At 33.6% G+C, this 16,974-nt stretch overlaps 1 protein-coding gene across 1 annotated transcript in view; it reads left to right on the forward strand.

The window, feature by feature from the left end:
- MYO16 (myosin XVI) overlaps nucleotides 1-16,974 on the forward strand; it is a 693,538-nt gene that overhangs the window by 412,281 nt on the left and 264,283 nt on the right. The window contains 1 exon segment of the mRNA XM_020970073.2: nucleotides 406-478. Within this exon segment, the coding sequence (XP_020825732.1) occupies nucleotides 406-478 (73 nt within the window).

Genomic DNA, 16,974 nt, shown 5'->3' on the forward strand with positions numbered 1-16,974 from the left:
GAACTATTAAACATAGAAAACTCACCATTATTATCTGGTAACAAATCCCTAACTTGACAGTAAAATTACCTTAAAACAAAGCTCAATAAAAGAATGGGCTTGGCAAATTTAACCCTATTTCCATGATCAAAAAAAACCACTGTTGCCTGTGTATTATATATCTTTATCTACATCTATATGCATACATATATATATATATACATATATATATTAATTTCATATTTTTGATTGTCTCTTAGAATTGACATTCCTTGAAAACAGAAAGCATATATACCAATTTTTCTTTAGTGAAAATTCATGGTGATATGATAAGTGGCTAAAGTAGAACTCATAAAAGGGGGAGAGGCAGAGGGTAATAAAAGATTTTAAGAATTTATACTCATGCATTCAATTTTACTGTTTCAGTGTGCAGACGTTGGAAATTGGGATATTGGACATCTTCGGCTTTGAGGAATTTCAGAAGAATGAATTTGAACAAGTAAGTAGCATTATTTGAAAGACACATTCACCTTAATTATGTTTTAGGTAACTCAGTTTTGATCTTTTAGGGCCACAAAAGAGTCATATAATATTTGGATGATAAAAATAAAATAAAACAAGTAGTTTACTTTCTGCCAAGATGCCCTTTAAAAACTGCTATTAGTATTACTACAGGAAGGCAGGGAAGAACAGAGGGAGAAAGGAAGGAAGGGAGAAAGGAAGGAAGGAAGTGAGGAAGGGAGAAAGGAAGAAAGGAAGACAATACGATGCAATGGAAAAATCACTGTGCCTGGAATCTGGAAGGACCTGAATTCATTTCCACTTTCATGAGCTATAGAAGCATAAGCAAGTCATTTCTAAACCTGAGCTTCATGCTTTTCCTATGAAAAAAATATGTAAATAATAATAGCCACAGTATTATGACTTAGGGGTTATTATGTGGATCAACATAATGTATGTCAAGTACTTTCTAAACCCTAAAACATTTTGTAAATCCTTATTTACTATCTTTAAAATATGTTATTTAAAATTATTTTAAATTTTAATTTAACACTTGAAATATATTTATAAAATATTATTCCTTCTCTCTTATTTACTTGTACTGACACTGGCAAGGTTTATATTGGAGCTGACTTTTCTACCAATACCTATGTGCTTTCAACACAGCAGAGCTCACTAGATGTTTATACTGATAGTACAATTTGTGTCCTTGGTCAAAAGAGACAATGTCCCCCTCTGACAGGTGTAAGTCTTTAAACTTCCCTCTTCAACATGGTATCATAGAGCTCATTCAAAGATTTCAAGAACAAAACCTGCCTCTTTAAGGTAGCTTATTCTATTTTGGTATTGGAATAAGGTGATTTTATTGCTGTTTTCATATTGCCTTATACATCTTGCTTGCTGCTAAAATATTTTAATTAACCACAAATTTTATTATTGCTGAGGTTTCAGGTTTTATGTAACAGAAGGTATAATTTGTTCTTCTGAAAAATGAATGAATAATAAATCCTGAGTAAAACCTGAACGTCACTTTCATGAAACTATGAGTAATTTTCAAGCCTAGACCTGGTTGCATATAAAATATGAAAAGAAGAGAAACCTTTTTCTGAAAAAAAAATTCTTGCTTTTAGCAGTTTTCTTTTGCTATTAAACAAGATAATGTATAGTAGTCATTTAGGAGGAGAAAAAAATCCCTTTCTTTGAGTGATATCCAAATCCCATCTTACTCACACTGGATTTAGCAAATCCCTATATTTACATCTGAAGCCATTAAAATATTTTTTATTTGTATAGGAATATATTTTAGAAGACTGTTACTGAAATACTTTAGGGTTTTCCCCATTCCTTAACTCACTCCAAATTTCTTTTTTTTTTAAAGTTTCAGTCTAACATTCTTCTTCTAATAATCTTTTTTTTTCAAAAAGCACTTCATTCTTTAAAAAAAAATCAAGAGTGAATTATTTTGCCTGAATTTGGCACTCTTCATCGACTAAATTAACCAAATAAACAAAGCTAAGCAAAAATATCCAACAGCAAGAAGAAAAATTAATGGCCTTATCCTTTCTTCACTTTTCCTATTCAGAAAATGAACTCAGTGTGTTTTTCTTCTATGATTATTCCTTTTGAGAAGATTGTGAAAAGACTAGAATAAGGACAGATTTAAGTAGACAGTAAGTGCTATTATCTGGAACACCACCTCAAATCTCATCACCCTTAAGTAGTTCTGTTACATTATCTGCCCATTAGTGCTGATTATAAAAGTTAATTTGTTTCAGTTAAATGAAAATACTAATCAAAGCCTCCCTTTCTCACTTGGTGCATCTCTGCTTCCCCTCACCTTCCCCTACACCCTCTAATGATTTAAGACAATTCTCAGACCTAATGTCAAATGAAGTAGTTGTTTGACAGCTATTTGATTAATCAATGGAAAGAGCCATAACAGGTAATTTCTGTTCTAGAATAGACTATTTTGGCCAGAATTTGGCCACTCTTCATTGATTAAATTAATCAAAATAACTGTCAACATTTCACTTCATTTTCAAGTAGACACAGAATGGCTGTCATCTCTTTCATTAGGAAATGGTAGTATACTAGGAACTTAAAAAATATTTCCTAATTCATTAACAACAAACCCTTTCCAACTATATGCAGATAGCTAATCTCAGTATCACCCAAGTTTGTAGATTTATTTATGGAAGTTTTAAAGGACCCTAGAGGTCAGTCATTGAATCTAATCCAGTCCTGAATCCAATCTCCATTATATCATCCTTAAGAAATAATGAGAGCTAGCATTTACATAGCTCTTTAAGGTTTGCAAAAACACTTTTTAATATTTTTACTCCTTTGATCCTCACCTGAGATAACTGCTATCATCACTATGGTGCAGATGGGAAAACTGAGTCAGAGATAAGTTAAGTAACTGAATTGCCCAGGATCACACAGCTAGTAAGTATCTGAGTCTTGGATTCTGTCTTCCTGACTTCAGATCCCGCGTTCTATCTACTACTGTGCCACTTCGGTGTTTCAAGTAATAGTGTTCTCAATATGGTTTCAGTGATAGCAGGGACTGTAATGAATCTCTGAGTTACCATCCTTGGTTAATATGGTAAACATACAAATGTTTTATTATTTTAAATAATTGTGAGAATTTATAATTCCAAAACATATTTTCCCACAAAAATCTAAAAGAAAAAAATGTGCTGCATTAGAGATACCAGTAATATCACAGTAGAAAATATTAATGATGTATATGTATACTAACAATTCCCAAATTTCTCATGAGATATGACAGCCAAATCTTTATGAAATGGAGGCTTTGTTGGCATGAAATGTAGTAAAGCCCAGTATTGACAGGAAGTTGTAAGAATTCAGAGAGAAAGTCAAAGGTTTGTCAAAACAAAAGCCTGTGCCTTAGAAGTTAAAACTATGATTCATCACTGCTGACCCAAGCTTCCTCCAAACTGGTTTCAGGAGAGTTGACAAGGTCTTGGACAATTTCCCTGCTTACAGGTTGTTTTCTAAAAAATAAGATTTACTGGAACTGTAGGTCAAAAACAGCCCAGTTAAACTTAGACTGAGCCTAGAAATAGGGGGAAAAACCAGGAGACAGAAAAACGTCCAGTTGACCTATCTAAACTCATCTTATAGTGATATAGTAGAACTTCTTTATTATCCATGTCATCAAAAGCATTCATCAAGTATCTAATTATGCAAATGCTATCCTTGGCACACTTTGCAAAGAGGATACAAACTTATAATCTATGTCTACTTGAAGTTTGCAGAGAGGACTAATTTTGCTTGCAATATATTAAAATTGCTTGTGGTTACATGAAATGCTTAATGTATTTGGACATATGGTCTTATATAAAACTCTACTCTGCTTGAACCTTTGGACAAGAAAACATGTAACAATAAGGAAATTCTTCCTTTTGGATTTTCTCTACAAATTTCATGTATATTTTCTAAAATCATAAGTTCACTAAAACCTAAGTGTATATTTTTTAAAGCATTGCAGCTATGCATTTGATAAATAAAAATGTATTCCAAGCAACACATAGTTTTTCTACAAACTTATTAAATTCACTTTTCAGATATTTTAACAAAAGGATATCTTCTTGTTAGAAAGTCACATTCCTTTCTGACAAGGTAGTTTCCTAGGGTAGATTTATTTTTATAGAAACAGACACTGTTAATACTTAAGTAATATAATTTTAATATAAGTGAAACTAGTTCAAAATTGATTTAAAATGTTATGGAACTAAGTATTTCATAGTAACCTATTATGTCATTTGTTTTTTTTTAAAGGAAAAATAATCAAAGGAAAAAATAGTTTCGTATTTTCCCAATCCTAACAATAGAAGGAAACATTTCTAGAAGAAAATAGCTTTTAAATTTTAAAGTGATACTTTATAACAATAATTTATGCCACAACAAGACTTATACATGGAAATATGTTATTTAGTTATAAATAATCACAGAATTTCAGAATAGGAAAGTACATCATCGGCCCTTGAGTCCAACATCTACTTAATCAGCAATCCTTTATATCACATTTCCAATATTAGTAGACAACCAGATTTCACTTGAAGACCTCAAATGAAGAGAAACACAATGCCTGAGTAACATTAATTGTAAGGATAGTTTCCTTTACATTTAACCTTAATATCCCTCAATGCAGTTTCAATCCCTTGTTCATAGCTGTGTCCTCTGGAGTCAAGCAGAAAAATATTTACTTACTTCAGATGACAGCCTTTCAAATATTGGATGACTTCTGTCATGACCTCCCTGTCTTTTCTTTTCTAGGGCAAACATTTTTAGTTACTTCAATTTATTTTTATATTACATATACTCTAACTTATCCAGTCCCCTCAAGTGCTCACCTTATAGATTCTCTCCCGTTAATGAATGCTCTACTAAAATGTTGTTTCCCCAAACTGAACAAATGTTTGAATTTGAAAAAAAAATCTATATGTTCTAGATACTATATCTGTTTTAAGGAACCTAAGATTACCTCATTTGGGGGGAAGGGGAGATTTCATGTAGGCAGCACTTTTGATTGTTAATGAGTTTGAAATTCACTCATTCTTCCCATCTTTTCTCAAAAGAACTGTTGTCTACCTATACCCTAGTTATAAAAAAGCATCTCAATCCCTCTGGTGAGGACTTTTATACTAGCAATCAGGGCGTTGTCCCAAATCATAGATTTCTAAGAATTGAGGAGAAGAAGGGATATTTCAGCCCTAGGCAATTGTCAGACATTCGTGTGCACTGTATGATGTCTCTTGCACCATTGCCCAACCACAAACTGAAACTCCCCACGCTCTCTCATCATGGCAGCACTGGCCTGGAGCAAACTGTTTCCCACCAGCACATCCTCCCATTGTTCCTCCATGCATATCTGCTCCCTTCCCCATTATTGAATTTGCAACAAGTAGTGACTATTATATGATGATAGAAAGGGAAAGCCACAAATAGAAGTTCATGCTGAAAAATAGGGCTAGGACCCAGCACTAGATTTTGGTGTATTAAACATATGAGAACTCTAAAGAGCTATCCTATAAAAATGAGTCTTCAATTTATATCATGTAAAATTATTCTTATTTTTAGTAGAAACTGCACCTTAAATAATATTTTTGTAGAATTATACTAATGGATTTTATGTTGGTTAGCATAATAACTTAAATTCACTTTTATTGGATGAAAAAATTGAGTAATGTAATATACACCCATGAAGTATTCAGAAATAATTAATATTGTGAATAAAGGTATGTATATTGTATTATATGTATATTATACATGTATATACACATATCATACACATATATACACATGCACATATATAGTAAATTATGTAAAACATTTTGAAAATTTGTTTTTGCTGAAGTTTTGATTATTCATCACTAAGGCTATCATTTTATTCCATAATTTGGCTGTTTTCTTAATTTTCCAGTCAATTTCTTAAGTTCCAAAGTCTCATTTATCTACTTCATAGGAGAACTTATAAAATGAATTAGATCCATGAAAATATTGGACTTACTTTATGAGTCTATGATGTTCCGAGTAGTAGAGCTAAAAGTGATGATTGTAAGAATAAATACATACATAATTGATGTCCATATTTTAAATTTCCATTATAATGTCAAGGTCTATTAATAGGGACATATTTTTTGGTTTTCTATTTATATCTGACTTAAACTTTAATTTTTAAATTTCTTCCTTAAATATCTTTTATAAGTCTTGTGTTATATCCCATTGTTGAATTTGAAGAAATCACTGTTTTTCATTTGATTATAATGAAAATAATAACAATATTTGTAGGCCAGTTTAATTTTTACAAATCACATTATTTATTTAATTTGCTTCTTACATCACAGCAACCCTTGTAAGGTAGGTGCTATCATCATCCCCATTATATAATGAGGAAACTGAGTAGGAAGCAGGGTAAGGGACTTACCTATCATCACATAGCTACTAAGTGGCTGAAGGAAGATTTGAACTCCAGGATTCTTGACTTCAGGTCCAGAAATCTATCCATTTTGCCACCTACCCAACATTTGAAAGAAGTTCTGTTTCACTTGGTAATTTTCAAATGTCGAAAAAAGGGACAGGGAGAGGGCAGTGGGAGTTGGAGAATGGAATGTCTAACTTTTTGAGGAAATTGGTAAGCAAACTATAAAATCATGTACAGGAATGGAATCCTGAACATAATAATGGCACTACATGTGAGGCACAGCATTTATCTTCCTTCCATTTTGTGACAGGTTAGAGGGAAGGGATAAACACTTATATAGTATCTAAAATGTGCCAGGCACTGTTCTAAGTGCCTTGAAAATAATTTCTCATTTGACCTTCATAACAACACTGTGAGGTAAATGCCATTTTATAGTTGAGGAAACCAAGACAGATAGAGATTAAGTGACTTGGCCAGAACCACTCAGCTAGTAACTGTCTGAGGCCAGATTTGAACTCCAGTCTTCCTGACTCCATGCCCAGTGATCAGATTATTACCAACAGGCAAATAGCATACAATAGCTCTTGACAGTAGTCTAAGGATTAAATGTGCTAAGAAAAGTCGAGTGTGATTTTGAGGGGAGGAAAGAGGTTTAAAAAATAAAATAAAATAAAGGCAAAGTTTTGAGAAAGTTTATCTTTAATAGTAGTTTACCCCACATACCTGCTAAGACTAGTGAGGGATATGTTGTCAAAGCTTATTGGAAGACTCAAGGTCTGACTCTGAGTGAAAGCTAAGTAAGGGATTTATGAAAGCAAATGTTAAAAAGATCTTATAACAGAAACATTCAAATTGAACTTAAAGATTATTTTGTTTTGTTTTATTTTCTCTTCTAATACCTCATAATGGCATGGAAGTGACTGAGATTTTGAAGGCTAATGTTAGGAGGGGGAGCTTTCAGGAAGACTCTACCATGCCATTATGCATCTTGAACAACACCTTTGTTTGCTCTTCACGTACCAGACAAATATAACTCATCTGTTGAATCTGTCACCAGAAATTTGGCTGCTTAATGAATAATTTGGAGTGAATGTGAGAATAGATAAATATATAATATGACTCTTAGTCCTGTCAGTCCTCTTTTACTTCCACAGTGATGATGAAAGAGTGACAGGAAAAAGGGCAGGGCTTGTTAAGCATTAAACAGTTTTTCATAATATATAAAATTATTAATTTAATTCTTTGTCTTCTTCATGTGAGATATTTGTACAATAAACAAGTTGACACATGAATGCAGAGTTTGAGACATATGCATATTAATGATATCACTCTTCATGAAAAGGAAGAAATAAAAATTTAAAGCTTGCAGAAAGACAACTCACAATTTTTTTCCCCAAGAATAAAATAAAGGTTTTATATGCCCAAAGACACAAGATGTGTCATTTCATGGAATACTTACCTTGTATTGTTAATGTAAGTGTAAGCATATCTATGAAGATAATAATCTACGTCACCATCTATTGAAGAGGAGAAATGACAGAAAATGTCCTATGAAGACCCCGACAAGATATGCCAAATTTAAAGGCAATATATCCCTTGAAATATGGTAACTTCAACGTGAAGATGTTCACAGGAAAGGATAATGAAAATGTTTCAAAAAATTTGAGGTCTTAAATGCAGGTCCTATTTTTTTTGTCTTTCCTTAGCACTTAGCATGTGTTTGTGGAAACAATGCAATAGGGGCTTAACAGTTGCTTGCTGAATGAATGAACAAATGAATCAATGAATGAATGAGTGATGACTAATGACGAGATGACTAAATGATTGGTTCTCATTGAAGAAATTAATTAGAACAAAGGAGTGTAGGTTAATTAGCAGTTTCACACTTACATGTCATGACTGCTTTGTTCAAGAAGCATTTGGGAAGGTAGATGTGGAAAGCGTTGCACAAAAACACATATAGAATTGAATTTATTTTTATAGATAGGAAATTTATCTAGTTACCCATCTAGCAATCATTTTAGGATTAGCTGGTGATGGACTATTAGACTTCCAGCTGTTTGGTAAATAGGCCATAAATAACAACAAATTTAAAAAGTATGAGATACTGCATGCAGTTAACAACAGATTCAACTCAGCTGTTTAGACATGTTTTTGACTGAAAAATGAAAAATGGATAAAAGAAAAAGAAACTGACTCATCACTATTTCTTAGAAAAGGTTAATTAACATAATAGTCAACACAAAAATAGCTTCCATTAGTTAATGCCTGCTTTCCTTATCGAGCAGAGAGGCAGGACTGCCAAGGACAATGTCGGTTTAGAGTGCAGCATTATTTTCAAAATGTTATGCAGGATGATGGTGAAAGATTATGGGCAACCAACTCAATGGCAAAATATTTCCTTGTAGAATACAGAATTCACTTCAAGGTTCAGCTCATGTGCCAAGTCCTACAGGAGGACTTCGATGATCTCACTCCCCTTCCCTCCAGTTAATAATGTACTCTCCCTGCTCAAAATCCCAACAGGTATATGCTTACTTATGCATGTGATGTCCTTCCTAATACGCTCCTTGAGATCAGGAAACATTTTTCATTTTACATTTGTTTCCAGAGTTTCCGGCATGATGCAGTCTTATAGTAGATGCTTAATAATGTTTTTTTTTTTTTATTATTAGATTGAGGAAAAATTATCTGCTGTGTGACTCAACTAAACCAGATCATTAGATAATATTTTAGATAAAACTGAGAGGACTACAAATAAATGTGAAATGGAACAGTTCTGTCAGCATTTCTTTAATGATGTATTCTCATTAATGATGACAATTAAACTACTACATTTGGACTTTTATTATCTAATTATCCAATGTGCAATGTGATGATAGTGGCAATAGAACTTAAAGTGAGAAGAATAAATGGACCTGATTAAATATGGAAGATATCCATGCTAGAGGAAAGTTTTTTCAGGATATCTCAGATAGAAGAACATTGTAAGAGGATGGAAAAGACCAATCAATCAATCAACAAACATTAATTAGGACTTACTGTATACTTGACTTTGTGCTAGGTGCTGGGGCTTTAAAAAAATGAAATAATCTCTATTCAAAAAGAGTTTATAAATCGGTGGAGATTGCATGTAAATGTGCAGGTATGTACAGAATAAATCCACAATAAATACAAGATCATTAAACATCAAGTAATTAGAGGGTGGAATATTCCAATTTGGGGGGATCCGGAGAGGCTTTCCATAGAAGGTGGAGATTAAACTGCATCTTGAAGGAAGATACAGATTCTTTGAGAAAGAAAGGGAAGGAGAATATTTCAAGCATGAAGGTCAGTCAGTGCAGAGGTATGGAGATAGGAGATATAGCACCATGTATAACGAACATAGAGAAAGCCTGTTTGGCTGAACTCTATAGTTTAGGGGGAAAAAAGTAATATATAATGAGGTTAGCTAGATTGTGAAAGACTCTAAAAGACAAAAAGAAGAAATAATATCTTATTCTAGAGTCACTAAGGGGCTATTGGAGTTATTGAGTAGAGAGTCACTGGAGTTCTTTAACAGGAGAGTAACATAGTCATGAAGGTTATCCTCAGCAAAGCCTAAATAAAAGAATATGTCCCTATCGATACTGAGGTTATTCGAATGCTTTTATTTGCTCCTCTTGGCAACACTGAGCCTAGAATGGTACAAAATCCTTTCAGTAAAATTCCTAAACTTTCAATAGAAGTGATTTTTAAAATTAGAAAATATCCACTTGGAAGAAAAATACATACTGCCCAAATAAAATAATCAGTTTACAGGAAGCCTATTGAATGAGTCCATTAACATCTTTATCTTGGACATTCACTCTGGATGCTTAAAAAAGTGGACTAGAGCTAAATAACAAGTGGAAGGGAGCTGTACTGCATTTGGGGAATTGTAGAACACTTAAAATGACCTCAAGCTCCTGACCACCACACAAATCAATCTTTTTTAACACTAAAATTCTCCTGGTGATCTTATATGGCTATGAATCATAGTATCAACAAAGACTTACCAAGAGAAAAGCATATAAAAGACATCCTCAAGATTTGTATGTACAAGATAGATGATGAACCTATCCTAAAGCAAGCACTAGTTTCACTGAAATATTAAAAGAAAAAGTATAAATTAGAGGGCATTTTTTTTAAAGCTATCACTCTAGAGCAACCAGTTGTACAGTGGATAGAGCACTGATTTGGGAGTCAGGAAATCTTAAATTGAGATCTAGTCTAGCTTCAAATAGTTACTAGTTGTGTGACCTTAACTGCTGTGTGCCTGAGTTTTCCCAATTGTAAAACAGGAATTATAATAGCACCTATGTGAGGATCAAGGGTAATACTATCAGTATAATGCTTAGCACAGTACCTGACATATAGTAGTAGGTATTTAATAAATTCTTGTTTGCTTTTTGTATAAAAGCATAAGTTAATAGAATGGTATATGTCTGCCTCTCTGAGTTTTCATACTAGAGAAGGCTTAACTGCTGATCTTAAGTTACCATTAAAAACTATTAATGGTTGTCTGAGTGTGCCTATTCTGGCTACAAACATAGCATCTAGCAAATGCAAATTTATTTTAAAAATTGGGCTATTCTTGAACACCTTTTGCCATTTCTGTTAATGGAAATATATGTGGTTATAATATGTATGTGTGTATAATTTTAAGTATATATATTTATATATGATCATATATATATATATATGTACATATAAATAAAATTTCAGGTATAAGCATTTTTGTCTAACAATAGTAACAGTAGTAGATAATTTCCTTCTCCCCTCACCCCCCAACCTCTCCATTCTTTTGACTGTACCGCATATACTCCATAATCCAGTGACATTGGACTCCCTGCTATTTCTTGAACAAAATATTCCACCTCCAGACTCTGGATATGTTTACTTGCTGCCCCCTATGCCTAGAAATTTTCTCCTTCCTCATCTTTCCCTTCTGGATGCAATAAATACTAATTAGTTACTTTATCATTATTTATCCACATCTATCCGTTGTCACCCTGTTCATGTTTTAAAGGCCCCAATGGTGAGTACTTCGAATCTGTTCTGCAGAAACCAAGAACACAATGCAGAGGGGCAAATTTATGGCAATATGAGCACTTTTATGTTTCTTGGGTATTTTTCCTCCTAAAATTCAGAAGCATCTTTAATTGACTTCAGGTTTTTAAAGAAAATTGTAATGTCCCCAAACACATTTTCTTGTAATATTCTTGGCTATCTTCTCATGGGGCTAGCTATACAACATCAAGGCAGATAGTTTAAAAGCACATGTACACAAAATCAGAATTCCTGATTGCAATTGCCTTGCTAGCCTTCTATTTAATCAGCTGAAGACATTTTCCCCTTACTTTTCAACTGGTTATTTGGGCAATGGATGGATTCATCTATAAATGTCTTCTTCCCAATGTTAGTCTGCACTTTTAAAGTTCATCCCGTGATGTGGCTTCTGTGTTAGAACTTTTGTAGGTCAAACAGTGAGAACCAGAACCTTTGAACAATTTAAAAGAGGAGAAAGAAAAAAAAAACTTTTTTGAGTTGAATTTTTCAGATACACACTTTACTTCAAAATGATTTTGAAGCACAGTTCACTTTGAACTATATAATTGTGTTCCCAGTGATTCACGTTAACACTCAGTCTTGCTCTCCCCTGTTAGAAATATAAATGTATATTTAGTTTTAGGCGGCACCTCTGAAATAAAAGGCTGCAAGCTGAAAATCATTCCACAGTCTACTTGATTTCATATCAAGCCATATTTTTCCCTACAGGATTTTAATAAATTACAGAAAGGACATTTTGCAGAAAGGAAAGAACATGATGTACCATAATAGGTACCAATACACTGCAAGCATTTCCCCTTTGTCACAAAAACTAACCACTGTTATACATTGCTATTGAAAAAGGCTTGGAGTGAGTTAAAGAAGTTAGTTTTTTTTGTACTATTTCAACTGGGGGAGGTAAAAAAACAGGAATATTTCACCCCAGTATGTTCTGAAGAGAAAACTCTATTAAAAAGTTATGGGAGGAGGAATTAACTCTACCAGAAATCAGGCAGATAGTATCCCACCTAGTGTCAGCCCACCCTAACCTACATTTTGAAAAATAAGTTGTATTGTTGTTCTGGATATGTCCTACTATTGCCCAGAAATGATCCTTCCTTTGCAACCAAAGGGGGAAAAAAGATAAAATCAACTGCTACAGTGGCTATCTGATAATTTAAGTAGATACTTTACATCTTGCACTTTTCGAACTGGATATCTCAGAACTATCTCCAACCCAACATGTACAAAATTGGACTCATTATTTTTCTCTTTAAATTCTGAAACCCTTCCCTCTTCCAAATGCCTCATCCTTCCAATCTTGTCTATTTGGAACGTTGGCATTATCCTCAACTCCTCACTCTCCTTCACCTATTTCCAATCAGTTGCCAAATCTTACTGTTTCTAATTTCACAGCATTTCTCCCATCTGACCCTTTCTGTCTGCTCACATACTACTCTATCTTCAAATTTCAGGCCCTTATCACTTCTCACCTAGATCATTAGAACATCCTCTTAACTGAGCTCCCTGCTTTGTATCTCTCCCTACTCCATCTTACACACATTACCAAAGTGATTCTCCTTAATTTCACATCTTAGTGTGTTACTCTTTACTCAATCAACTCCAATACCTCCTTATTAACATTAGGATTATGTATGAACTTCTCTGTTTAGCTTTAAACCCTTTAAAGATAATTTCTAGTGCCAAGATGGCAGAGTGAGGAAGGAACCCTTCGAAGCCCTCCCAAATTCCCCTCCAAACAATAATAAAAAAAAATACTTCAGAATTAGTCTGGGAGCAGGGAAGCAGCTTACAGTTAAGCAGGAAAGGTCTTTTCACTGGGGGAGGGGACTGAGGTCCAGGAGCACAGCAGTAGTCATCCTCATAGCAGCAGCCTGAAGTAAGAGTCAAGCCTGGAGTAATCCACCAGCAAGGCCTTGTGCTCCTGCAAACCAGCAGTCCCTCAGGCAAATGAGCAGTCTGGGTAACAAAGCAAGATCCCACCCTAGTGAACCCACCCCCAGCACAAGCTTCCAAATAGGTATTGACCCTATTGCTAACTAAAAATGAAGCCCTACCCTGGGGCTGGCCAACAGCAAGATCCTGCTCCTGGAGCCTATCAGCAGAGAGAGTCTATTACCATAGCAAACCAGAAGTAAGGCCCCACCCCTGGAGCAGGACAGCAGGTAAACTCTATACCCAGGGAGGTCAACAAGGAGGCCTACAACTCAGTACAAATCAGAAGGTAAGCCTACCCTCCAATGAAAGCAAGAAGCTAAGCCCTGAAGGCTAGTGAAAGCCAGAAGTCCCAAGGCCCCAGCACAAAAAGCTCAGGACAGTGCAGGACCAGAGCCTAACTCTCACATAAAAACACCAGTCACAAAAAAGGCAGAAAAAATAAGCAAGCAAGCAAGCAAACAAACAAAAGAGCTTGAGTATAGAGTTACTATGGTGACAGAGAGTATCAAGGTATTAACTTAGAGGAGGACAACAGTGTCAAAATGGCTATATGTGAAGTGTCAAAGAAAAATGTAATTTGGTCTCAGGCCCAAAAAGAGTTCCCGAAAGAGTTTAAAAAGGATTTTGAAAAGCACATGAGAGAAGTAGAAGAAAAATTGGGAAAAGAAATGAGAGTAATGCAAGACAGGGATGGAAAAAATATTAATAGCATGAGAAAAGATATGCACAAATTTAACGAGAAAAATAACTCCCTAATAAATAGAATTGGCCAAATGGAAAAGGTAGTAGAACACCTCACTGAAGAAAATCATTCCTTAAAAATTAGAATTGAAGAAGTGGAAACTAATATCTTTGTAAGACATCAAGATACAAAAAAAAAAATGAAAAAAATAGAAGAAAATGTGAAATTTCTCATTGGAAATGCAACTGGCCTAGAAAATAGATTCAGGAGAGATAAGAATAATTGGTCTACCTGAAAACCATGATAAAAAAAATACAAACCTGGACATTTTTCAAGAAATTATCAAAGAAAACTGCCCTGATATATTAGAACCAGAGGGCAAAATAGAAATTGAATGAATTCACCAATCACCTCCTGAAAGATATCCCAAAATGAAAACTCCCAGAAACATCACAGCCAAATTCCAGAGCTTACAGCTCAAGGAAAATGTATTACAAGCACCCAAAAATAAACAATTCAAATATCAGGATTATACAAGATTTGGCAGCTTCCACATGAAAGAACTGGAGGGCTTGGAATATGATATACAGGAAAGCAAAGATGTTAGGATTACAACCACAAATCACCTACCCAGCAAAATTTACTATAATCTTTCATGGGGGGAAAAAAAATTAACATTTAACAAAATAGAGGACTTTCAAGTGTTTCTAGTTAAGAGACAAGAGCTGAATAGAAAATTTGACATTCAAATAAGATTCAAGGGAAACATAAAAAGGTAAAACAGAAACAAGTGGAAAACATAAGAAATTAAAGGTTAAACTGTTTATAATTTTATCTGGCAAGATAATATTTGTAACTGTTAACAACTTTGTTGCTATAAGAACAGTTAGAAGGAGTATATATAGACAGAGATATAGGGTGATTTGGTGGGATGATACCCCAAAAAAACAAAGTAAAAGGGTGAGAAAGAATATTGCACTGGAAGAAGGATGGGAGATTGAATAAATTACATATATTGAATAAATTATCCCATATAAAAGAAGCATGAAAAAGCTATTATAATAGAAGAAAAGATGAGAAAGGGTGATGACAGGCAAAGCTTAAACCTTACTCTCATCAAAATTGGCTCAAAGAGGGAGTAATATGCACATGGAATTCATATAGAAATCCATCTTACTCTATAAATAAGTAAAAATGGATGGGGAGGAAGGGAGAGTGATAAAGGAAAGATATATTGGGGAAGGTGGTGACAGAAGTAAAATATTTGTGAGGAGGCAATGGGTGCGATAAAAGTGAAAAATAGCATGGAGAGAAATACACAATTACTTATGATAACTATAAATGTGAATAGGATAAACTTACCCATAAAATGGAAGTGGATAGTAGAATAGATTAAAATGGATTAAAACCCAGAATCCTACAATGTGTTGTTTACAATAAAACACATTTGAAGCAGAGAGATATACACAGGGCAAAGGTAAGAAATTGAAGCAGAATCTATTATACTTCAGCTGCAACAAAGAAAGCAGAGGTAGCAACATGATCTCAAACAAAGTAAAAGTAAAAAAAAAGCAGATCTAATTAAAATAATTAAAAAGGGAAACTTAATCTTGCTGAAAGATACCACAGACAGTGAAGTCGTATCAATATTCAACATATATGCACCAAATGGCATAGCGTCTAAATTTTTGGAGGAGAAATTGACTGAGTTACACAAGGAAATTGATAATAAAACTGTAGTAGTGGGGCACCTCAACTTTCTGCTCTCAGAACTAGATAATCTAACCAAAAAATAAACAAGAAAGAAATTAAGGAGCTGAATAAAATTCTAAAGAAGTTAGATTACCTATCTCCAGATAGATCTCCGGAGAAAACTGAATGAGAGTAGAAAGGAATGTACCTTTTCCTCAGAAGTACATGGCACCTACACAAAAATTAACCCTGTGTTAGGACATAAAAACCTCACAACCAAAGGCAGAAAAGTGGAAATAGTAAACATATCTTTGTCAGATCATAATGCAATAAAAATTGCATTCCATAATGGACAATAGAAAGAAAGATTAAAAATTAATTGGAAATTAAACAATCAAATCCTAAAAAAACAAAAACAAAAAACAAATAAGTTGTAGAACAAATCTTAGAAACAGTTGGTAATTTCATTTAAAAAAATGTCTGCAATGAGACAAAATACCTAAATTTGTGAGATGCAGCCAAAGAAGAACTTAGGGGAAAATTTATTTACATAAGCATTTAGAGATTGAGCAGGCAACTAAAAACAAAAACAAAAACAAAAACTAAAGGAAGAACAAATTAAAAATCCCCAATTATACACCAAATTGGAAATCTTGAAAATCAAAGGAGAGATTTATAAAATTAAAAAAGCAACACCATTCAATTAATAAATAAAAGTATAATCTGGGTTTATGGGGAAAAACAATAAAATTAATCAATTGGTTAACTTAATTTAAAAAAAGGAAAAAAGAAAACCAATTACTAGTATCAAAAATGAGAAGGGTAAATTCATTACCAATGAAGAGGAAATGAAGTCAGTTGCTAAGAGCTGTTTTGCCCAATTATATGCCAACAAATCTGACAATCTAGATGAAATAGATGAATATCTACAAAAATATAAATTACTCAAATTAACAGAAGCAGAAATAAAATACTTGATCTAATCTTAGAAAAAGAAATTGAACAAGCCATTAATTATTTTCCTAAGAAAGAATCCCCATGACCACATGGATTCAAAAGTGAATTCTACTAAACATTTAAAGAACAATTGATTCCAGTACTATATAAACTATTTGGAGAAAAAAAATAGGTGAAAGAGACT

The sequence above is a fragment of the Phascolarctos cinereus genome, unplaced genomic scaffold (assembly GCF_003287225.1).
Source record: "Phascolarctos cinereus isolate Bilbo 61053 unplaced genomic scaffold, phaCin_HiC Scaffold_7;HRSCAF=346, whole genome shotgun sequence".
Taxonomy (NCBI): Eukaryota; Metazoa; Chordata; class Mammalia; order Diprotodontia; family Phascolarctidae; genus Phascolarctos; species Phascolarctos cinereus.